Source organism: Lagenorhynchus albirostris, chromosome 5 (genome assembly GCF_949774975.1).
Source record: "Lagenorhynchus albirostris chromosome 5, mLagAlb1.1, whole genome shotgun sequence".
NCBI classification, from domain to species: Eukaryota; Metazoa; Chordata; class Mammalia; order Artiodactyla; family Delphinidae; genus Lagenorhynchus; species Lagenorhynchus albirostris.
Window position 1 is genome coordinate 75311001 of NC_083099.1, and position 24522 is coordinate 75335522.

The 24522-nt window shown below is 47.2% G+C and overlaps 1 protein-coding gene across 5 annotated transcripts in view; it reads left to right on the forward strand.

Annotated features, from left to right (window-relative positions):
• Positions 1 to 1364: 1364 nt before the first annotated feature.
• The window catches only part of HEG1 (heart development protein with EGF like domains 1), a 57847-nt gene continuing 34689 nt past the window's right edge, over positions 1365 to 24522 (forward strand). For 2 of the 5 annotated variants that reach the window (XM_060150440.1, XM_060150442.1), the window contains exons 1-8: positions 1365 to 1652; positions 3349 to 3648; positions 9668 to 10021; positions 11151 to 11498; positions 14980 to 15255; positions 15892 to 17250; positions 19321 to 19437; positions 20067 to 20186. In XM_060150440.1, the coding sequence (XP_060006423.1) occupies positions 1478 to 1652; positions 3349 to 3648; positions 9668 to 10021; positions 11151 to 11498; positions 14980 to 15255; positions 15892 to 17250; positions 19321 to 19437; positions 20067 to 20186 (3049 nt within the window). In that variant the 5' untranslated portion in view covers positions 1365 to 1477. The remainder of the gene's footprint in view (positions 1653 to 3348; positions 3649 to 9667; positions 10022 to 11150; positions 11499 to 14979; positions 15256 to 15891; positions 17251 to 19320; positions 19438 to 20066; positions 20187 to 24522) is intronic. The other 3 variants (XM_060150441.1, XM_060150444.1, XM_060150445.1) reach the window with 3 other exon arrangements.

Below are 24522 nucleotides of genomic sequence, written 5' to 3' on the forward strand. Positions count from 1 at the left end.
GCCTCCCCACAATCACTTTTTTTCTGGCTTCTTTTGAGAATAACTTCTCTCATTGTGCCAAGTTGACCAAGAGGGTAGAGAAGGCATCCTCAAATCCTTTCCCTTCCTCTTTGGAGGCCAGCTTGCCTTTGCAGCTCAGAGAGGAAGAACAAAGGTTACATGTGTCCATAACCCCAGAGTCCCAAGTTGAACTTGTGGACTTGGTGGCTGCCCCAGAAACACCCCTCCACATCCCATTTCTAGCTGATTGTGGACCTTGCCTGTCTGGGCCTGGGCCCCAGAGGAGCCCAGATGCCTAGGAAGCTCCCTCCTCCTTAGGAAGCTTCTGTTAATTATCACTTACAGGAAAAAGAATAGGAAGCATGAAAACAGTAATTCTCAAGGGACTCGGGGAGGAAATGATTCCCTTAGGAAAGTGTGTCAGAATCTCTTTACGGAAGAATTTATAATCACCACCCCTCCAACTCCAGTAAGTGAGCCACTGCTTCAGGTTGGAGTGGACCAGCGTGGGGACAGTGTTGAGAACCATTGCTCTAGAATTGCACTGTCCATATAGCAGCCACTAGCCACATGTGGCTAGCCTGCTCTTGAAGTGTGGCCAGCAAAATACTCTTTGGATTTTAAAGATTTAATACTAAAAAAAGAATGCAAAATATCTCAGTAATTTTTATATCAATTACATATTGAAGTACCATTTTGAGTATGTTGGAGTAAATAAAATATTTATTAAAGTTAATTTCACCCGTTTCTTTTTACTTTTAAAACTGCGGCTACTACAGAATTTAAAGTTACCTATGTGGTTTGCATTTGTGGCTTACTTTATACATCTCTTGGACAGGGCTGATCTAGAAGATAACTTGCTCCTTTGGAATTGTGTGTGTGTGCACCCATGTGCGTATGATATTTTGAGTTGAACTGTAGGTTCTGCCTGCAGGCTTTACTGGTCCGATGGTTGGACATTTTTGCCTGACTCGTATAGATAGAAGTGACTTCATTCATCCCTGCCGAGCTTTCTCAACAGCCCCCGATCCTAAGCAGAAAGAAAAATATCATTCCCAAATGGGAAAATAAAAATGGGTTTTTTCAAGGACTGATGTGATCAGCAATAACTTCAAATTGGTCTCTTTCTATCAATTTTCATCACTTATTCCACTTGTTATAAAATTTAACCCTATATGGTATTGTTGCTTCATAATTTCTTCCCCTGGATTGCAAGAATAATTACTGTTGGAAAAAGGAAAGGTGAGGTCATTCTCCTTGAATCCACTTCTCCTGATATGTCTGCTCATATACCTTTTCTGAAGGTTTACTTCTCTTTTCAGAAGCCAACAAGTCCTCACTGATCCATTTTCCTATTGTTTCAGCTGCTGTAAAAAACCACTGGCTAGAAAGCAACACTGAACAACCCCACACAGAAAATATTACCTTTGATCAGAATCAAGTGGACTTTTCAACAGTGGTCTCCAAAGAGGATGTGATGGTTCAGACCCCCAGGAAGAGCCACGCTCCTTCAGATGCTCCAGGAAACTTCACTCCACAGACTGAAACAGCAGCTACAGGAAGAAGTGACTCTTCAAGGAGGACAGATGTCACCCTTTCCCCTGTTGGGCCTGAGAGAGCAGCCGCTCTGACTTCCCAGAGCAGCACCTTAGGTGAGTTTAGGCTGACGACACTCATGTCACGCATGTATGTCCAGTCCTGGAAAACCTAATGTCTGCTGGTCTCTGCCTTCCCCCATCCTGAGCCGCGGTGCTCAGCCACGGGTCCTGGGCCAGGGTGAACCAGACCTGTGCCTCGGGCTCCACCTGGGGCTCCCTGTGGTTCACTGAGTTGTAAGCCTAGACCAGGTGAGGGTGCAGTTTTGCTGAGTGGCCTGACCAGTGCCATGGAATCTACATTCCACGGCCAGGCTGAATCCACACAACAGCGGCAGTCCCGCCACACGCTGCAGTCTCCCAGGTACCGGGTCTGGTGGGCTGCTTGGCTGCGTGTTCGTGTTGACGTAGCTCAGATGGCTGTTCTCGCTGCGGTCCGCACAGCTCTGTGGTTTGCCATTTTTAGCAAAGGATTTCAAGAAGGGGCTGGGGCTGGACGAGCAGGATTCGATTGAGGAAGGGAAGACAAAGAAAGCTAGCACCAGCTAGTACCTACGCTATACCAACATGTCTCTCAATTCTCACAGCCAGTGGTGAGGTCACGTTACTCTCATTTTAGGAATTCGGAAACTGAAGCTAGAGAAATTAATCAATCCAACGTGTGCAGGTCAAACAGTTAACAGTTTTCAGAGCTGAGATTTGTGCCTAAGCCTGTATTGGTGGGAAGGGTGGCTGAGGAGTGGGATGCCTGGACCACATGAGCAAAGATACAGAGGAAGGAAGAGAAGTGTGGTCTCTTCGTGGGTGGCAAGGCCGGCAGCCTCCCTCGGGGTGGGCATAAGTCACACACAGAGGAGAGGAGCTGCGGGTAGGACAGTCCTGTGGGTGGGGTTAGGCACAATTACTGAGGACTTTGAAAACCAAGCAGTTCTGATTTGGTGTGGTGGGAAAAGTCACTGGAGGTTTTCGAACAGGCAGTGACATGATTAAAGTGAATTTGGGCAGGGTTCACTTGGCACGTGGGTGTAAGATGTCTGGGGTGAGAGATGGGGCAGAAGGAACCTGGAGTCCAGGGGACCACCCAGGCAGACACAGAAATCCAGATACCAGGTGCTAACATGTGGCCTGCTGGCCTCAGGGATGGAGAGGAAGGGATTGGTGAAGGCTTGATAAAATCGATACAGCTTGGTGATGTGATGGCCTAAAAGTAGAGGCTGAAGCCATCAAAGATGACCCCATGGTTTCACACCCTAGTGATGGGAGGTCTGGTTGGGGGACTCAATTCTGTAAAGAGTACCTAGGACAGTATTTAAAGTTCCATTCGTGAATGATGGATATAGAGCTTAGAAACTGCCCGTGACGCAGCCTGGGTTTGCTGGTCATCCAGATAGTGGAAATTTTGTTTATGTTAAATTCAAGTGAATTCTGGGACCAACTCTGTGGAATGTGAGTGATGAGTCACGAGGATCAGAAGCCCACCTCTGGTTCTTTATCGTCTGATACTTAGCTTCATTGTGCACCTCTGCTGATAATTTTACCGCAAAATGCAGAATCTTTGTTTGTGAGATCTGAAAACAGTCTTTGTCTTGGTTTGTGGTCTCTCCTTCAGGAGGTGATTTTTCATAGAATGAACAATGGCTCCTAATTTCTTCTCGTGTCTATTTTATAGAGGTCAGAGGTGAGCCCACTCAAAGATTGTTCAGACATTTGGAAGTCCGCTGGTGGAATTTTAATTGTTGCTGTCTGCTTTCAGCCTTGGGAAGGCATCGCCCGCCGTCCAGCAGTTCAGGGTCAGAAGGAAGAACCGCCCCTCCTCACACGGAAAGCGGAACATCCTGGGGTTCCCCGGCAAGGGGGCAGGGGCTCCCTGAAGAAGTGACTGTGCACACCCAGGTGGCTGCCACTTCAGTTTTGACCCAGTCTTCTCTTCCTGCTGTGGAGGGGGGAGAAGAGACCACACTCCCCAGGCAGAGAAATTCCTCAGGACCAGAGCTCTCCTGGCTGCCTCTTTCCAGGACACTGGCTCACTTCCCTCCCTCAGACCAGTCCGCATGTGAGTACTGCTATCCCAGCTGCACCCTCTGAAGTCATTCAGAATAGAAATAAATAGCCCCGGATAGCCAGCTAGTTACATGCTCATCACAGGGGCTGAGGGGAAAGGACTTTAAGCACCAATGCAAAGTATTGGTTCAAGGTACAACCTGCCCAATTTATCTCAGTGTTGAAGTTCATGTCTAAAATGTATTTTCTTTAACTGTATAAGGAGGAAAATAATAGTTGGTCTGGTGGCTGCTCTAGGCCTTTCCATCCACCAACCCCTGCTTTTCCCATCTCCCCACACATATACGCATAACAAAGACTGAGTGTGGCTGGTGTGTGGTCTTGCACAAGGGGCCACGTTCTGGGGTGAATGAAATGGTGAACATTGTTTCACTTGATGAGGAGTTATATTTGTATTTCTTCATTATTGCAAAAATGTTTCTTTCAATGGCAAAGATAACATAGGTAGACATTTTTCTGGGCATCATTTCAAAAAAACTATACAGGCAGGTGTTTGCAAGACTGCAGCAGTGGAGCGCTGGCCTCTCTGCATTCCAACCCCTAGTCATCAGTTATGTCTCTGTGCAGGCCTTCCGTCTCCACTGAGCCTTTTGTCAACCCCCTGAGCCTCTGTGCCATGTACCTTGTCACACCAGCTTATCTGATGCCTTCTACCGAGATAGCCTGTAATCCGCTTGAAGACACAGATTGTGTTTATTACTTCTCTTAGTTAGGTTCCCCTGCCCCACAGTGAGGTACAGTTGATGAGTAAGGGGATGAGCATGTACCCAAATATCACAGGGTTCATCCAGCCACAGGCCAATGTTGGAAACTCTGCCCACTGTGTCTCTTTTCCAAGGTTTTATACCGAGCCTGTGCGTGCTTCTTGTGTTTTCATCTCCATGCCATAGGGAGCAGGACAGAGAGGGCTGGAAATATTCTTGGGAAATAGGTGGCTTCAGAAATTGCCATTTCAAAATTTTCATAGGTCAGAGGTTTTTAGAAGTACTTTCCAAGACTAGGGGTTCAGGTTTCTGTCATCAAAGCAAAAACAGAACCCAGAGGCCCTTTCTGGAATGCCTATTTAAAGCAGCCCATTCCCCTTCCATATACTCTGTATACAGTTTCCTGCTGACTGGGTATATATGTAATTTATGATTCATATTTTTAGGAGATTGGTTTTTAAGATTATTCTTAACCATTGGTTAGATAGGATAAAAGCTACGATCCTTTCCAGCTTCAAAGTTCTGTGGTTCAGTGGTTTACAACCAGCTTTATGAAATGGTGGAAAGGAAGCATTTTCTAGGAAGCTAAACTTGATTCTGGTCGGGGTCATTTAATATTTATACTTTAAATTCAACCCACTACTGTGGTATATATACTGTGGTATATTTGAAAATCAGCCTATGTTTCCAGCTCCTGGCCTTGACTCTGTAGTCACCTGTACTTTTTAACATTACAAAAATAATTAGCCCTCCAATTCCTTGAGCATTCATTCTTTTAGAACCTTATACTTTTAATTTTTGAAGAGTTCTACCATATCGTTCCTCTTCCTTGAGTTTCACTGGGCATTTCTATTTCTTCTTAGTGAACTGGATGTTCTGTGCTAGGTAGGGTCCCACCTCCCTCTTAGATACTGGAGGGGGCTTTGTGTGCTGTTAAATGAAGGAATACCCAGGCATCCAGGACTGTCTGGATCTAGCCTGACAGCCCCTGCTCTCCTCCCCGCAGGGATGCAGAGGGGACATGAACGAGGATCCGAAGCCACATGGGAAACGAAGCTCTGCTTTATTTTTAATGCTGGGCTGGTCCCTGCTACCCTGCTAACCAGAGCTCCTGTGTACCTCCTACCTCCTCTAAAATCCAAATCTTGAGATTTAGATTTTCTGAGCACAGGATCTAGGAGCGCTAGGCATGCAGGCAGGAGTGCTGAGAAAGCCAGCAGGACTTGCCCGAGGCAGACCGGGAGTCACCCAGCCCAACTGGCCTCTCTGTAGGGAATCGAAGCCAAGAGGGAATGGGGTGGGGGCGTGCGCTTTGTGACACTTGGCTGCTCTGTCCACTAGTAAACGTGACCCAGTGAAAGTCGTGGCACTTGGGCCAGTCAGATGAGTGATGCTTCTCACTAGGTGAGCGCTAGGATTCCAGCCAGGAGCCTGGCGTGGGGAGGATGGGAGTCCTTATTTGAAACATGAAGGGATTAGATCAGTTGATCCTAAAGATCCTTTCTAGTTCCAGCATCTGTTATTCCAAACACATCAGCCTTTGTATTCGGTGACTCCTTTCACTTCGCATTCTGCTACATAGAAACATACACACAGCACGACCTCTTCTGAGGCTCAGGTAGTCAGGGGTTACCTGCTTCCAAAAATAAATTGCGTGCTAATAAATGTATGTGTTAAAGCAGGTAAAAGCCCAGACGGCTAACTCAGATTTTAAAAAAAGAGATCGGAAGCTGTTTGAAATCATTTTGCTTGCTGCTTTAGATCTTTTGTTGCTTTTCTTCCTTCTGTACTTTTTATATTTTCTATAATGACCATGTACTGTTTGATAATTAGGGGGAAAAGTAAGCAAAGCAACTAATAGGGGAAAAAGTTCCCTTTTAAAGGCAAAAAGAGATATGTGTATGTTGAATTATGTGAACATGGCTACAGTTGAGCACTGAATTTAGTACTGAGCTTCCTGGAAGCCAGGGCACAAAGGGAAACCGGGTGAGGCATGCTATTATTGTCAGATAAAGTGAGTATACCATTTCACCCATAGGCTTCAGTGTTTTGGGGGCAGTACATTCTAAGAGGAATGTTTATGTGAGGAATGTTGAGGCTCATAACAGAAAATGCCTTCAATTGCTGTTTTGTGGACACTGTGCTGATGTTCTTTAAAAGTTGATATTTTCTGTCGATTCTCAATAGGAGCTGAGGGTGTAATAATGGATCTCAACTCATGGAAGTGTTTCTGTGGGTAGCTGAGCTAATGTGGTCCAGGTAAATTGCTTCGTGGTGATTTCACTTTGTAAAGGCAGAGGATATAAATAACTCAGAAGGTTGTAGATTTAGCCTATCTTTCCCAAATATCAGCCGCTCCTGCCAGATTTTTGGCAAGTTCTGGATAGCAGCCAAGCCAGGGGTGAGCACTGTGATGCGTGCCTGAGGCTCCAGTATGTCGTGTTGTGATGGGAAAGTGACCCATATAGTGTTCTCAGAGGAGTAGGCGTTCCTTTCACCTCCTATTATAAAGATCAGGGAATTTAGGTTTTTTTCTGCTCCCAAATGGATGGGCTTCACATTTTTGAATGGCTGCTTCAAGGGCAGAAAATGAGCAAGGAAAGGCAATTATTAAATAATCAATAGTGCTGGTCTGCTGATTAGAAACGTGGTACATTTCACCCTAGATGTATTTAGCAGGCGCTCATTTAGTAACATAAGTGGTGACTGTAGGTTAGTTTGACCAAGCATTTTATCCTCTTATTAAGAAGCACCAGCTCTACAGAACTATGCACACTGCTTCATAGCTTTACTGTGAGGATGGAACAAGATTATAGATATAAAGTACTTACGTAGCACAATATATGGAGGCGTACGTGAAGTAGTGGCACATCGTAATTGGTTAGTAAAAGGCAGAGCTTTTAATACTGATGAGAATGAGATGGTGAAGCAGTGTTCCACAGAGCCCTCAGGGTCAGGGAAACCCTAGCCATTTTCCTTTTGTGACTTCCAGCGGTTGTAACTTTTACAATTGTATTTCTGAGGCCATTGCTTTGCTGGACAGGTATTCCTGCCGAGTCCAATAAAACCTCACTGTGCATTGAATTCATGAAATGATGCAATTTACTGGGAATGAAAGTGTTTTGAAAGCGCACTCAGCAATCTGATGAGGCCGTAACTGGTGGATATAGATGGTGGCTCTAATGAAGTTAGGCCTGAGAAGCTAAGTGGGCGAGTGAGGATTTGGGGCATGTCTGTGTTGTGCTTTCCTTTTTTTATACTGAACCTTTTTTTTTTGTTTGTTTGTTTGTTTGGAGCAGAGAAAGGTTTATCGCAGGGTCAAGCAAGGAGAATGGGTGGCTTGTGCTCAAAAACCCCAGGTCCATTTGTTTTTTTTGGGGTACGTGGGCCTGTCACTGTTGTGGCCTCTCCCGTTGCGGAGCACAGGCTCCGGACGCGCAGGCTCAGCGGCCATGGCTCACGGGCCCAGCCGCTCCATGGCATGTGGGATCTTCCCGGACCGGGGCACGAACCTGCGTCCCCTGCATCGGCAGGTGGACTCTCAAACACTGCGCCACCAGGGAAGCCCCTCCCATGTTTTAATTACTAGTTTTATGGATTGCCTGCATCTTCCTTGTCTCCACGAAGGTCCAGTGACCAGACCTGTGGCCTATGTTCTAGGTGTACCTGGTTTTATGGTTTTGTACAAAAGTGAAAGGAACCTTTCTGTTTCCTGTGCTCTCCCTATATGTATATATTTGATATTTATTTGTGCTTTTGGTCATGACTGCACATTGGACTCATCTTCAGGGACCCGTTTATAATGAGAACTTCCTTTTTTCCTTCCTTTTTTCATAATTAACAATTTGAAGCCTTTCCTTATATAGGTATAGAGAGTACTTTTTTAAAATTTTGGCTTAAAAAGAGCAAAAAGCACTCTCCCTTCTTACCTTTGGATCTTGCCCACTCAGCAAGCTTTCCTTCAGTTCATTCCTGTTTGGAATGAAGATTTCAGTGTGCCCTTCTGGAGGTCATTTCTCAGGGTGTCCTTTGGAGAGTTCTTTGTGGAAGGGAGCTACCAGCAAGCCACAGTACTTCTGCAGAGCACTCTGCACATTTTGACCAGTGGTGTATAATTCAGTTCTTGAGGTTCTTGATGATTGATCCAGTGTCTGCCATCCATTTCATCAGAAAAGCTGTTCTCGACCTGGAGTCCTTGGCCTCCTGGAGTGGTATGTGAGCTCGAGAGCTGGTCTCCCAAGCCTCACGACCTGACTAGGAGCCTGTTGCTTTTGGATGGAATTAAATGAAATCAGTGGGGTAACAATCAGTATCTCCTGCTGATTAGAAGCTCCGTTACTTAATAAATGCAGCTCGGTTCATAGTCTTTCAAAACATAAGGTTTACTATGGCCATGAGGTGGGGAATAATAAAGAACACTTGATGGTGGCAAGGCTGGGAATTACTCTTCTAGGCCAGCATTGTTCTGACTGTGGTCTGCAGAGCCCTAGGCCTCCTGAGTGGTGACTGGGCCCCCTGCAAGGCACCCACTTTGATTCATTTTTATGTATGGGTTTGTTTTTTTTAATTTATTTTATTTATTTATGTTTGGCTGCATTGGGTCTTCTTGCTGTGGGCTTTCTCAGTTGCAACGAGCGGGGGCTGCTCTTCGTTGCAGTGTGCAGCCTTCTCACTGAGGTGGCTTCTTTTGTTGCAGAACACGGGCTCTAGGCACGCAGGCTTCAGTAGTCATGGCATGCGGGCTCAGTAGTTGTGGCTCGTGGGCTCTAGAGCGCAGGCTCAGTAGTTGTGGCGCACGGGCTTAGTTGCTCCGCAGCATGTGGGATCTTCCTGGACCAGGGCTCGAACCCGTGTCCCCTGCATTGGCAGGCGGATTCTCAACCACTGTGCCACCAGGGGAGCCCATATGTGTGGGTTTTAATCTATAATAGCATTTGAACAAAAGGGTTACACTGCTGAAACAAAGGAAAACAAATCCTGCACCTTGTTACAATGGTCTGTCCTGTGTAAGTAATAAAGTGGGATTCAAGAGCAGAAGTTTTTAGCTTCCTCTATAAAAACAAATGAAAATCATATCTAGAGGCTTTCTCCTGTCTTCCTCTTAGCTTGATCTGAAGCTTTTATTGTGCTCGGTGAAGGACCTCATGCTTCTCCACTTAGCTCTGTGAGGAGAGGGCGGATGAGTGTGTTATGCGTGTTTATCTATTAGATCCACCTTATCTATATTCATCTACCGAAGTGTAATTAACATCATTTGTATCCAGATACACCCCAACTAATCTTGAAGCATATTTTCTTCCATTTTAGCTTCTGGAAGTACGGAGGATTTAAACAACTCTACTGCTGTCCACAGCCCCTTGGTCAGTGGGACAAAGAGTGTCCATGTTGCTACCATGTTCCCCGACGGTGTCCTAAAGATGCTCCAGTCCTTAGCCGTCAGCCCAGGACCTCTAAACGAGACAGAGCGTTTCCCTGAGGACTCTGAAATGGCCACAACTTCAGCATCAGTCCATTCTTCACACTCTGAGGCAGGGTGGAGAAGAAACAGTGGAGTAATCAGGAGCCCAGGGGATGGGGAACTCACTAAGCCATCCACAGAAAATGGAGCTGGCCTTACGTCCTCCAAGGTCTCATGGGAATTTTGGCAAAATGATTCCCCAAGTAAGTCTTTGATCTTTATTTAATTTATTATGGACGTTTTAAAATCGTTGCATTTTTCTCAAGGAATCACTTTAAGACCATTTGCAACCTTTTAAAAAAAAAAAACCACTGTGTTCTTGGATAACACCATCTCCTTTATCTGGTATACCACATTATCTCATTTTGATTTTCATCCTCATGACAGTGTTGTGAAATTAGTCAAATAGGCGTCATTCCTCCTGCGTTCTTGTAGATGAGGAAACTGAGGCTCATCGGGTTTAAGTAGTGAGTGCGTGGTCTTTAGCTCACTCACCACAGAGTTGAGACCCCCGCCTTGAGGTCCCACTGCTGGTGCATCTTGTCACTCTGCAGCATCATCTTCAAACTGAGAGCTGGCCCGCTCTTTAAAGCTAGCTTCAGTTATCTTCTGTACAGATCATCTTTACAAAGAAAATGTGCAGATATAAACATGCTCCCTAAATTCATGCTTTTAGTGTACCCCCTATAGTTGATTTTTTGTTTGCTATACTTCAAAATTAGAATAATCTTTTTTAAAATATAAATCTATTTAGTTATTTGGCTGCACTGGGTCTTAGTTGCAGCATGTGAGATCTTCGTTGTGGTGTGCAGGATCTTTCTAGTTGCGGCATGCGGGATCTAGTTCCCTGACCAGGGATGGAACCCAGGCCCCCTGCACTGGGAGCACGGAGTCTTAACTGCTGGACCACCAGGGAAGTCCCCAAAATTAGTTTTATTAATAATAGAACTGTCTTAGAAAAATGCTCTAAGCACAGTATTTGGGCACATTGTATTTGATGGACATAACAGCACAGTCACTGGCTCATAACACCCCAGGTTTTGGGGAAAGAGAAGAAAACACTCAGGCCTATAAGTTACTCTGCTTTGCACATACTGTTTAAAAGCTCCCGTCTTCACCAGTTTTTATTTTTAGTATTGATCTCTTACTGACACTGAAGAGTTTTGAAATAATTGTTTAGAACCTGAAAATGCACGTCAGGTTACATGTATAGTAAATACTATACAAGGTCCTTGCAAAGGGCACCTTCTCCTAGGGAAGACTCGCGTCTCGGCTGTGGGATCTCTCTTGCATCCATCCATGTGATGGCCTTTTCTCTCTGACACCTTTCAGCCTCCAGAGGACACCAACTCGCCAGCAGCTCTGCTGCGGGGAGTGGCAGCTCCGTGTCTCAGACAGCGACTGTGTCTCGGTCAGTCCTGCTGGCAAGAGGTGGAGAGAGCACTGCTCGCTGGTTCTTGACCGACAGCGAGCCATTCGCAGATGCGACCAGAAGCTCCACTTCCCATCCTGAGGTTGTGAACGCTTCGGTTTTGACCCGGTTTTCAGCCTCCGCCCCACAGTCTCGAGGAAGTGACCCAGCGCCTGGTGAGAGGAGCTATTCCGAACCGGCCACCGAGTCCTTGTCTTCATCCTCCTCAGAAAGCCTGGGCTCCTCGGCACCACGCGGGGAGCGCTCCAGTGAGTCTCCGTTCACGGAACCGCACCCCGCGGACGGTGGAGGGGTGCCTGGGCTGCGATCTTCTGCCGCATTAATGAAATAGCTCCGTGGGCCCCTCATTATTCCCAGGCCATCCTTCTAGCTGGTTGATACCGATATCCCTGTATATCCCCCAGTTTTTCTGTTCTGTCTCCAAGATGTTGCTGTTGCCACGTGCCCCTCCCACGCACAGCTCGGGGACTTCTCTGCCGTGTCCTTCCACCCCATATAGCGCCCCCCCGCCCCCCGCCGCCGCCATACCCCCATGCCTGCCGCAGTCACACAGCTTCTGGAAGGTGAAAGTATCAGCTTCTCGTGAGTGGCTGTTCACCCCAGGTCTGGGCTTTCATGGAGAGAAATTCTTTCACCGCCTTTTAAACAGCTTTATTGAGATATAATTCACATTCTATACAATTCACCCCCTTAAAGTGGACAGTTCAGTGGGTTTCAGTATATTCACGAAGTTGGGCAACTATCACAACTATGTAATGCCAGAACATTTTCATCACCCCAAAAAAGCTCTGAGCTCATCAGCAGTCTCTCCCCATGCTCCGCTATTCCCAGCCTCTGACATCCACTAATTTACTTTTTGTCTCTATGGACTTGCCTCTTCTAGACATTTCTTATACGTGGAATCGTACCGTATGTGGCCTTTTGTATTTTTCACTTAGCATCGTGTTTTCAAGGTTCATCCACATTGCAGCATGTCAGTGCTTCGTTCCTTTGTGTAGCCAGGTACTCTTCCATCACATGGATGGACCACATTTTGATTATGCTTTTATCCATCATTGGATGGGTGGGTTGTTCCCACCCTCTGGCTATTATGAATAGTACTGTCGTGAACATTCAGGTACAAGTTTTTGTGTGCTCTTGGAATTGCCAGGTTATATGGTGGCTCTATTTCTGACCTTTGAGGAGCTGCCACACTGCTTTCCAGAGTGACTGCACCGTTTTATATTCCCACCAGCAAAGTACGAGGGTTCCAGTTTCTTCACACCTTTACCACCCCTTGTTATTGTCCAGCTTTTTTGATTCTAGCCATCTTAGTGGGTGTGAAGTGGTGTCTCAAGGGGTGTTGGTTTGCAGTTTTCCCAGCTGACTAATGATGGTGAGCATCTTTTCATGGGCTCATTGACCATTTGTATATCTTGTTTGGAAAAGTCTGTTCAGATCTTTTGACGGCTTTTAAATTGGGTTATTTGTCTTTCTTTAATTGCACTGAAAGAGTTGTTTTCTGGATACGCGTCCTTTATCAGAGATGCGATGTGCAGACATTTTCTCCCGTTCCGCGGGTTGTCTTTTCACTTCCTTGATGTTGGCATCTGCAGCACAAATTTTTTAATTTTGATGAAGTCCAATCTATCAATTGAGAAAACTTTTCCTTTTTTTTTTTTTTTTTTTTTATTTGTGGTACGCGGGCCTCTCACTGCCGTGGCCTCTCCCGTCGCGGAGCACAGGCTCCGGACGCGCAGGCCCAGCGGCCATGGCTCATGGGCCCAGCCACTCCACGGCATGTGGGATCTTCCCGGACCGGGGCACGAACCCGCGCATCCCCTGCATCGGTAGGCGGACTCTCAACCACTGCGCCACCAGGGAAGCCCGAAAACTTTTCCTTTGATGATCCTTTTTAATAATGTTTTTGGAAAATATTTAAAAACAATTCTCAACAGCCTTATCAGTGTAAATTATATGCTGACTAAAGCAAAAATGCAGTAACTTATCATTTAAGCTTATAATAGATTTAAATTCTTACCTCTCCACCACTCATGATAGCAGCTCTTTTCCCCACTATGAGTACCCTAATTGATGAGGAAAATTAACATTTATCACTACTGATGTGACGTGGAAAAGCGTATGCTGTATCGTAAAGAATACCACATGTATGGGTGGAGGCTGTTTGCTCTTTTATGTCTGTGAATGGAAAACACACACTCTGTCTCCTAAACACAAGGAATCCTTTCCGCCCTACCCCTGTGGCGCTCCGAATTTTTGCCATCCCAGACCAGGAGCTCATGTCCCATAGCCTTTCCCTCTTCAGTACCCTGCACTCTGCAGTGAGGGCGCAGTTGATTGGTGTGGAAAATGTGATCTCAGTGTGAGTGGACCTTGGGGTTCGGTTCTAAAGCACCACTTAAGGAACAGCCTCATTCCTGAAGCCACCTTGCTCTGGGTTAACATAATGCTTTCTCCCTTTTCCTCTGAAGAGCCCACAGCTGACCGATTCTGCCATCCAGCTTTCAGAGTTCTTGGTTCGTTCCTTTTTCTGGGTTCAGATGCAGCCCCTCTGTTTCAGGGCATGACTTTCCCCTGTGTTAAGTCTGTCAGCCTGACAGGGTTGTTGGCCTAAGTCTTGTGTAACAGAGCCTCGACCATCATCGTCCGTCCCAGCCCTGTCCTCTTTGCCAGGGAGATTGTGCTCGAGTACACTCAACTCTCCAGCCTCTCCTGGTGGACTTTCTGTGGGTCTTTTAAGTCCTGCTGCCTGGGTCAGATCACATCTGTGACTGGGTCCTGGCTTTCTCAGTGCTGCCCCAGGTCACTGTGTGTCCCTGTCCCCATTCCTGTCTGTCAGTTAATGCAAACCTATCATGAAGAGAACCTACACTCAGCTTTGTATCCATTTTCCACCAAGGTTGGTCCATGGGGTGTCAAGGGCTAGACTGGTCTGGGAATAAGAATAAGAATCAGAAAAGAGCCTGTTTGTCTCATTAGATCCAGATATGTATGCCAAGAAGAATTGGACCTCATTTCCATCATTTCTGAAAAGAAGGATTTATTTGATAATATAATAATCTAAGATTCTTTAAGTTTATAGCATAAAACATATACCCAAGAAAGGAGGAAAAGGATACTTATTCATGTGTCACCTGTCCCTGTTTTATCCCTACCAAGGAAATAAAACTTATACGTTAAAAAAAAACAACCAAGCCCACCCATAACCTCTGACCACAATGCCATTTCTCACTGATGTGCTAGGGTGAAGAACTACAGTATAGAATGACAGACAGTATAGAACAACAGGCTCTGTGTTGATCGTGTATCGCTGGTCCTACCAGGAGGTAAAAACCTTCCAGGTGATACTGGCCTCCCTCCCAGGCCTTGTCGGGTCTAAAGCCCCAGCAGGGTTGTTAGTCTTTTGCCCACTGTTCACCTCTCCCACTGCCACCACCAATTTCCCTGACAAACACTATTTATTATGTATCACCGAGCAGAAATACCGTATCAATCCTGTTCACTAATAAACCTTCCCATAAATCCAAGCCACCTGAACAGCAACGCTGACCCCCGCACTGCTTCCTGAGGTTTCAGTCACTGGTGCCTTTGCAAGAACAGCACAGTTTGGGTTTTCACCTTGTCAGTTTCAAATAAAAACACTGAGAAAGCCTAGGGAAGCGTCTGGCTGACACAGCCCAGCTCTACCCCCCGGAGTGACCGGCCCTCCCCTTTTTGGCCCTCTCGCAGCCACCGAAGACAGTCCTGAGCTGGCCGTCAGTTCCGAAGTGGAGGAGGGGGCGCCCGGAGCCCGCGCTCACAGCCCGCACACCTGGGCTACTTTCACTGGAGTCGGGGAGCGCACGCTGCGATCTCTCACCAACGGCAGCACGACTCCTGGGGATGTGGAGGGCTCAGCGGCAACGCCCAGAGACGCGGAGCGCCCCACTCAGCGGGGGAACGTGACGGCGACCTGGGATGCCCACGCGGTCTCGGGTTCACTGGCAGCCTCGCGAGTGCTCGGAGGTGATGGGCAGGACCTCTTGCCGCGTTCCCTCAGCTCAGGTGTCAATTTGCTCGTGATCCTAGAGTGATCGAGTTCGCTGTCAACCCAGAAAGTGCCTTACCGGCTCCCTGTGAAGAGGACTTTCCGGGTTCCCCCCACCTCCCCAGCACTTGCCCCGGGCATTTGCGGTGCTGTCTGCCAGGATGCTTGCAATAAAGAAACCTGGCCATGTTGTGGCTTAGGCCAGTCTCCTGGGAAAGAAATATCTCATTGTACAGAATGGAAAGTTGGGAGGGTTTTCCTTTTTCCACTTAGGCATAACAATTGTTCTATTTGGGGTCTTAAGAGCTTTTCAGATACTGATTTGCTTTCATCAAAAAAGGCCTGTGGAAGGAATTTGGACCTGTTCCCTATTCTTCGGCCCCTGGCCCCGCTTCTCTTTCATGACCATTTCCCCTGCTGCCGCTGTGCTCCTCACAGGAGGGCAGGTCCGCTCACTGCAGACTCAAACCCTGCCTGCCTCCCCGTACTGTCTCTATCCAGAGAAAGTGTGTCAGCTCCCAGGCGTTCATGGGTGGGACACTGAAGGTCTGTCTCATAGTGCAGGTTCACAGATGTCTGTTTAGTTGACCTCACTTTGGTTTTTCCCTTTGCAGTCACTGGAATGAGCTACGATGCAGTGAGTGGCACACACCCTGAACACGGGACGTCCAGTGACTACACAGACCACACCTACGTTTCAGCTCCTTTCACCAAAGGGGAACGGGCACTGCTGTCCATTGCGGACCACAGTTCATCCTTGGACGTAAGGGAGAGTTCCACCTCTTCTGTTAAGATCTCAAGCTCTTTGCATTCAGACTCTTCTTCCTCTTCTCAGGCTCAGGCAGAGAGAAGCAATGTCTCCTCCCACGATGGGGAATACGCTCAGTCTTCCACTGAGGCACTAGTTCTGCGCACGGCCAGCCCTCCATCCCGCACACCCGCCGTTAGTATGCTGACCACTCTGGTTCTTCTGGACACCGATGCTGAATCCGTTGGCGATACATCATCGTCTTCTTCGTCAGGGCCCCCCTTGCCCCAGCCCTCAGTGTCACAGTCCTACCGGTTGTTCTCGTCAAACTTGCCATCGACCAGGGCCTCCACTCACCCACTGCAGTCCGCCCCTGATGTGCCCACACCTTTGTCTTCCTCGCCACCACCCTCACTAGTATCCCTGACAGCGTCTGCCCCTGTCTCGCCGTCTGTCTCACAGACAATCCTCCCACCTTCCTCTTCTACCCTGGTCCTGCCCAAGGCAAGGGACACTCCTGTGACTTCAGCCTGGACGTCGATAGTGGCATCATCCGTGGCAATGCTCCCCAGCAGTCAAACGGCAGATCCCAAGAACCAGAGCAGCCCACACCTTGGGAAGCTTGTTACGGAATCAAAGCCACAGAGCCTGGAGACTCTGCCCGTGGAGGCCACGGAAACTGTAACAGTGAGGTCTCCTCTGGGGATCCCTTCGCCCCTGGCCTTAACGGAGTCCTCCACTGAGCAAACCCTTCCAGCCACGAGCACCAGCTTAGCCCAGACATCTCCAGCTTTGGTAGCTACCGCTCTCCAGACCTCTCATCCCCGTGTGCCCAGCCCCCACCCCCCATCAAGCACAGCATCTCTGACGGCTGGTCCTACAACAGTACAGACAGTGGCCGGAAAACAGCTCCCGCCAACCAGTCCTGAAATTCTAGTGGTACGCATCTCAACAGAAGGTGCTGTCACCACAGAAAGGAACCCAGTGAATAGAGATGCTGCCACCGGATCGATCGCCTTGACCAGTACGCCCACATCAGCAAAAGAATGGACCACGGGGCTTGCCCCTACAGAAGAGCACAGCCTGGCTTCACATTTCCTCAGAACATCTCCTTCCCCCCAAAGCACACCTGTTTCTACAGCTAAGGTGTTGACATCTACATCGACCACCCTTACTGCTCAGAGCAGCACGCAGTCGTCCACAGCACCGTCATCTCCAGCCTCAGGTAGGACACAATCGCACAAGCACACTGAGGCTGCAGGGGGCTCGGGGTGGCTGGTATCCGCCATAGGACAGTGTCTGCTTTGTGATCTCAAATGCTTTCTGTTGGAGCACTTAAATCAGAAAGGAATGTCACGGTGACAGTCTTCTCACCCCTGAGTTTCAGAATTCTTCCCGGAGAAAGAGGAGCGGATGCCGTTGGCCATGTGTGACATCAGTAGTAGTGCCATCGTAACTTGTAATGCCTCGTAATTGGAAGAGCTTTTCAAGCATGGCTTTAACTCTAGCAAAGCCAGAGTGGGGTAGTGAAGCAGGATTGAAGGGTGGAAAACTGGAGTCAAGAAGCTTTAGGTGACCTATCTGAGACACAGAGTGAGCAGGTGCCTGCTCCCAGGTCAGAGCCACGAGCTTCTGAGCTAGTCAGCCAGCCCCCCAGTCACCGGGGAAACTTCTCTTGATCCAGGGGAGCCCAGGCTCCTTTGTTTCCCTAAGATTATGATGTCAGTGGATAAATGTGGGTGGAGAGATGTGTTCAGTGAGAGGATGATGAACTAACCTTTCCCATAGTGACTGTGTGACATTGCATCTGAGGTTATATATCTTTATATCCATGTAGAAGTTGCTGGGACAGGGGAAATAAAATCATCCACATGATTCTTTATCACTTAAGGAAAGGTAGAAGGAAGTAGGATGATACCTCCTTTGATGTCAGGGTCAAATTTTGCTGGATATTTAGCTTGTCCAGACTCAGGAAAGGAAACCTGCTGTTGGTGAAGGGGTGAAATGGGAACTGAAGGGAGGAGGGAAGAAGGGAAGGGAGTTAGAAGCAGAGTTCCAACCAGGCAGCCATCATCTGGCTCGTGGCTGGAGGGCCGTGGACCCCACGCAGCCCCGCAGAGCCCTGATGCATCCGTGCCCCCTTCGTGCCAGTGGTCCGAGCCTTGCTGGGAAATGGAAGCTGGCTCCTTCTTCTGGCAAGTTTGGAATCCCTGCTTCAGGACTCACAGGCTTCATTTCCAGATGCCAAATATATTCCAATACCAGGTAGAACATAATTCACAAGTGTCCCTTAAAGCCAGTTATAGCCATTGCAGTGATAACTGTCGGTGAGTATTAGGAGCATTGTTACTGGCTGCTGCTATGTCTTTTGTGACAGAGTCCATGGGTGCAGTGTTTGTACATACGGGTGCTGTGCTCATGCAGGTGGTCTTAGGTAGATATGAAGTAGCCATGAGGAGCCGGGACACCATCTTCAGGTTTAGCCCATTTGTCTCCAGGGTTATTCTGGAGTAAGCACTCTTGCCTTCTGCCTTCTCTTTTTCATTCTACCACTGACTTTTCTCCCTGGAGATGATTTTTCTCCCTCTCTTAGGAGTTTTGGCTTTTCTAAATGTGCGTCAGAAACCTTTCCTAGGCAGTTATCGTACAACTGTAGCACGACAAGGCCAGTTATACAGACCCAAACAGAGAGTGTGGTCACTGCACCTGGGAGCTGGGAGTCCAAGAATTCAGTGGAGCTCGTGCATCGCCAGGGCCTGGATGAATGAGACAGGCTCACGGTCACACCGTGTAAAGAGAGGGTGTCGTAGTGTTCACCTGCAGGCATTGTTCTGAAGGATGGCACGTTATGTGGAGGCCCAGTTACAGTGCGAGACCTTTAGAAAAGAGAAAACTTGAAGCAGGGAGGATGGTTAATCAGGCATCATTTTCTCCTTAACATGTGTTTTAAATTGGCATTGATTCAAGTAGGATTTGTTAAGTATCCCAAGGCAATGTAATCATCATTCCCGAGCCGAGGGACTTGTAAGCAGTATTTGGATTTGAACCAGCTCCTGCATTTAGGGATCCAACTGGCTAACACGTGTGTATGTACACAGCTAGTGTCAGCATCCAGTCCCAATACATCTCCTCTGCACCTCTGGGAACCCATTCTATTGCATAGTGTGGCCTTTCAGGGCAAGTACACAGAAATAAGCAAGAATCAAATATTAGCTGGGAGAATTAAATATTTACCTAGCACTGCCCTTACCTTTCCTGTGTGATTAACTGCATTATATCTGGAATGTGTTTGCAGTTAACAGCTGTGCTGCTAACCCTTGTCTTCATGATGGGAAATGCGTCGTGGACCCCACCAGCCGTGGGTACCAGTGTGTGTGCTCACCTTCCTGGCAAGGAGATGACTGCAACGTGGGTAAGAGGAAAAGTCATCTGCAGTGGTCTACAATACAGTATCCCATTGAGATAGGCAGTAAACTCCCTTTTCCTCCAAAACATAGGGGAGTAAGATTTTAAAATTCATACCCTGCTTACTTGAGAATTAGCATGCTTATGTGTTGTCTGCAGAGCAACGTCGGACAATAACATTGACGAGCCTCCACGACCTGGCTCCCTTATGCGGGCTCCCTACATCCCTGCCACGCTGGACCACCCACCACTCCCTGAAAACCCCTACACTTTCCTGCTCCTGACCTTCACTGTGCTGGTGCCCCAGCCTAGAATCCCCCTACCCACATCTGCTGATTAAAATTCTTCCAGTCTTAGGCCAGATGTTATTTGAAATAGTCCTTAATTCTCCCTTCCATCAAAATCATTACTTTCTCTTTACTTTCAAATCCTGCCTTATATTTATAGTTAGTTGTACTCAAGGCTGCCCCCACCCTCAGTAGACTGGTAGCGCCTTGAGAACAAGGGTAGTGCCTACTCGTTTCCAGGCCCCATCACACCCAGTGCCATTTGGCCCTTAGAAGTGCCCCTTGTACTGGATTATGATTGTGCTGCCTACCGCAGATTCACTGTGACCTTGTGTTCCCTTCTCCGCAGATGTGAATGAGTGCCTCTCAAACCCCTGCCCACCCCTGGCCATGTGCAACAATACTCAGGGATCCTTCACCTGCAGATGCCCAGTGGGGTACCAGCTGGAAAAAGGGATATGCAATTTGGGTAAGAGAGTTTGTCTATCTTGGAATTTTCTCTGCACCACAATGTATTTTGCAAAATAACGTTTATTGTTTTTCTCCCTAATCAAAATCAATCTTTGCCCAAGGAATAACTTTAAGGAATATAGAAGGGAGTGGAAGACACTGCCTATTATTCCACCACTCAGAGATGTAGCACCTTATTTGCAGTCTTTTTTAGTGTGTGTTATATTTTGATATAGTTGAAGTCATATGGTATTTGTACAAACTTTATACCTTAAACATTTTTCCATGTTATTAAAACTATTATACAAACTTTGTAATGACTGCATAAATATGCCATCGTTTGTGCATAACACTATTTGCTTAACCATTCCACCCTATGGTTAGGGGGAAAAAAAATCAAAAGAATATTCTAACCAAAGAGTTAAAAAACAAATTTAGGGAGAGAAAAAAGAGAATAAAACCCTGATTATCCTACCACATTCACACATTCTTTTCATTTTTAAAAACGATCTTCGTGGGCTTCCCTGGTGGCGCAGTGGTTAAGAATCCACCTGCCAGTGCAGGGGACTGGGGTTCGAGCCCCGGGCCAGGAAGATCCCACAGGCCACAGAGCAACTAAGCCCGTGCGCCACAACTACTTAGCCTGCGCTCTAGAGCCCACGAGCCACAACTACTGAAGCCCGCGTGCCTAGAGCCCGTGCTCTACAACAAGAGAAGCCACCGCAATGAGAAGCCTGCGCACGGCAACGAAGACCCAACTCAGCCAAAAATAAATAAATTTTTAAAAAAAGATCTTCATGTTCTTGTCCACAGACAAGATACAGTTTTTACAAAGCTACTGCCATAATTGTATCATACAATTTGTCACATTTTGATCCCGAATTTAATATTTTATGAAGCTGGTTGGTTTTAGATATAATCTCCATTTTACAGGTTAAAAAGCAAACAACCCAAATGAAAACTAAGGCCCTGACAAAGTACTAAATGGCCCAGCTTGTACAACCGCTTGATGAGACGCCAGGTTTGCAGCCCACAGTCCTTCCATCACACAGTGCTGTGTTCGCTCTGGGAGCTTTCTTGCACACAGGCTGTGTAATCTGTGTTAGAGCGCCGAGGTCAATGAAGAACTTGAAGAAATTACAAGTGAGGAAGATAGAGTTATCTAAGCTGGATAGGGGGCTGGTGGGTACAGTGACTCAACTTGGAATCAACTTATATTGCCCAGTGTCATACTCAACACAGAGAAAGTGCTCAGTAAATGTGTTTTTCAGAGAGCAAATATCTGTGTCCTTTGAAAGTGTTCTTTGCATGACTTGCATTGCCCATAGGCTGAGGGGAATAATCAGAGTTTTTAAGAAGGTGGTGTCAAATAACAAAACTAAAACAATTTGGTAATGAGTTTGATGTCCTTTACTCAAGGGAAAGCAGTCCATGGACTGGGAAGTACAGGGTCTCTCTCAAAAGCAGTGGAAGGAACACTCTTTCTGAGCCACTTTGGGCAAGAGTGAGTTTCATAGTGCGTAGAAGCAGCAACGTGGACACAGGGCATGATTGGCTGGGGTTGCATATATGACCTTATTTAGAAAGATCAAGGAACAAGGAAATAAGTATAGAGCCCAGAGTTGGCTTTGCTGTTGGGGATTGGCTGACTGATATGCTGCATTACTGGTCAAGGGGAGCGTTTACAGGAACTCTAAAGTTTGACTTGCTGACGTGGCACCCCAGGCAGGTGCAGCTTCATCTTGGGGCTAGAAATGTATTTCAATAGTTGGTACTCTACTAAAATAATGGTAGAATTTAGAAAATTGTTTAAAATACAAGGATCAAGTCAAAGCGTTATTTTTAAGGAAGAAAAATCTGACATCAGTCAGAGTCGAGAAGTCCTCGTATTCTAATAGATTATTTGCAGTTGGGTCACCTATTCCATTTAGCTACACCCTGTAAGAAACCAGCAAGGAGTTTTCAGTTTAAGAATGGAGATGATGGAAATGATTTTATCTTGAAACAGTGTGGAAAGTACACTTGCCAGGGACTCAAATGCCAGGCTTCCAGCTCCATGTCCAGCACCTAACAGCACACTGACCCCTGAGCATCGATTTCCTCATCTGTAAAAATCAGATTACCACCTGCTCTGCTTCCCACTCAGGGTTATTATGAAGATCAAATAAATAATATATTTGAGCAAGCTTGGAAAATGGTAGGGGTCTCCAGATGGGAGGTATCCTTTGACATTAGTCTTCTAATCTCTTGGACCAGAGCTGAAAGCAATGAAAATGATAAACTACTTTGAATATAAAGCAATAATTTTGGATCTTTAAAAAATCATTTAGATAACCTGTGTAAATCAACAGTTAAAAATCGCCCTAGGGCTTCCCTGGTGGCGCAGTGGTTGAGAGTCCGCCTGCCGATGCAGGGGACGCGGGTTCCTGCCCCGGTCCGGGAGGATCCCACGTGCCGCGGAGTGGCTGGGCCCGTGGGCCATGGCCGCTGGGCCTGCGCGTCCGGAACCTGTGCTCCGCAACGGGAGAGGCCACAACAGTGAGAGGCCCACGTACTGCAAAAAAAAAAAAAAAAAAAAATCGCCCTAAAGCCAGATGATGTAACTGCAGCGTGAAGATGGGAATGTGTCTGGGAGAGGGCAGGGCTGGGGGGACGCTGCGGTGCCTTACTCGTATTCACACAGATGCAGAGGCCACATTTACTGTCCTGGTTCAGAAGAGATCTGTGTACCTGATGCTTACCATATGTATGTTTCTGCACAGAGTCTGGGCACAGACCTAGACCTGTGAGATGGGAGGACGAAGGAGTGGGGTGACTGTTCTGGAAGCCTGTGTGTGGAGGGTCCCACAGGCACCGTGCATCAGGAGGAGAGCCACTTATTGTGTTAACAATCATCTTTCCCTTTTCAAGTCATTTAGCTTCATTGTTCATAAACACCAGTGGAATATGCAAATTAGAGCACGCGGAAGCTCTTTCATTTGGCCAGGAATGTTTTCAAAGAGCTCCCTGCTTCTCAGAAAGAGTCCTAAGCAGCTGGCTTCACTGAACTGTAGAACAAGCAAAAAGATGTTAAATAAGGATTAAGGGCTTTAGACAGTAAGTATAAGATGTTAAATGTTTTCTCTGGCTCATCTGTGGGCCTTTTTCTTAATTCAGCAGGCAAGCTTTCTATGAAAGAGCAGCTTCATGTGTTTCTGTGTTTGGGTTTATTTATATTTTTTTCTGGTCCAGAGGGAAAGATAAGAATTTAATCTAAAGGAAGATAAGAGCCAGATATAAAGCAGGCTGTCCTAATTTTTTTTTTTTTTTTTTTGCGGTACACGGGCCTCTCACTGTTGGGGCCTCTCACTGTTGTGGCCTCTCCTGCTGTGGAGCGCAGGCTCCGGATGCGCGGGCTCAGTGGCCATGGCTCACGGGCCCAGCCGCTCCACGGCACGTGGGATCTTCCCGGACCGGGGCACGAACCCACGTCCCCTGCATCGGCAGGCGGACTCTCAACCACTGCGCCACCAGGGAAGCCCTGTCCTAATTTTTGATTGTCTGCCCATTTGTAAGTTCTGTCACCCTCAGGCCCAATCAGCACAAATTGATGTTAACTAGAATTTTATTTTATGAGTGAAATGGGCCTTGAAAATGGGGCTATTTTCTTTCATGTCTGAACCCAACAGTATCTTGAATATGGGTTGTTTTCGTTGTATGGCTTGTAGTCATGGAGTCTGGCAGCCCCCTGAGTGGAGTCCTGTTACAGATGTTTGACACCTTTCTCTGTAGCCACTTGGTTGTCCTTAGACTATGAGATTCCTCACGGGGCTGGGGGTTTAGGGGGAAAGAAGAACTTGGAAGATGGACACACATGACATTAAATGTTAATTTTGGCCCTTGGGAGCTGGGTGATCTTGGGAAGTAACCTGGCTTCTGGAAGCCTCTTTTATCAATGATAGAGCAGGCATTTCCTCTGAGCAAGAGGCATGGGGAATGGATGGAGGTGACTCTCATGAGAAGAGGAAACCAGAGCACGCCCTTGAAGTGGAGGGCTGGCTAACTTGGTAAAAGACCTAGAGAGAAAGAGCTTTCCTCCATCCGAAGCTTTATAGGGGCCCACGAGCGTTTGTCTTTCCAACCCCACGTCTCCCTCCCCTCTTCCTGGAAGTGTGTTCTTTAGACCAGCTCATCTCTCTTCTCTGTTACAGCTTCACTGAGCATCTAAGATGTGGGAGGCCACTGGAGAGACGAGGGAAGCTCACTCTCTCAGAGCCCTCACACATATGAAAAAGGCTCTTTGGAGCCTCTCACCCAAAGGTCTGCTCAGACTGAGTCTTCAGCTCAGCTCAGTAGGTGCTCCCATTGCTAGAGGA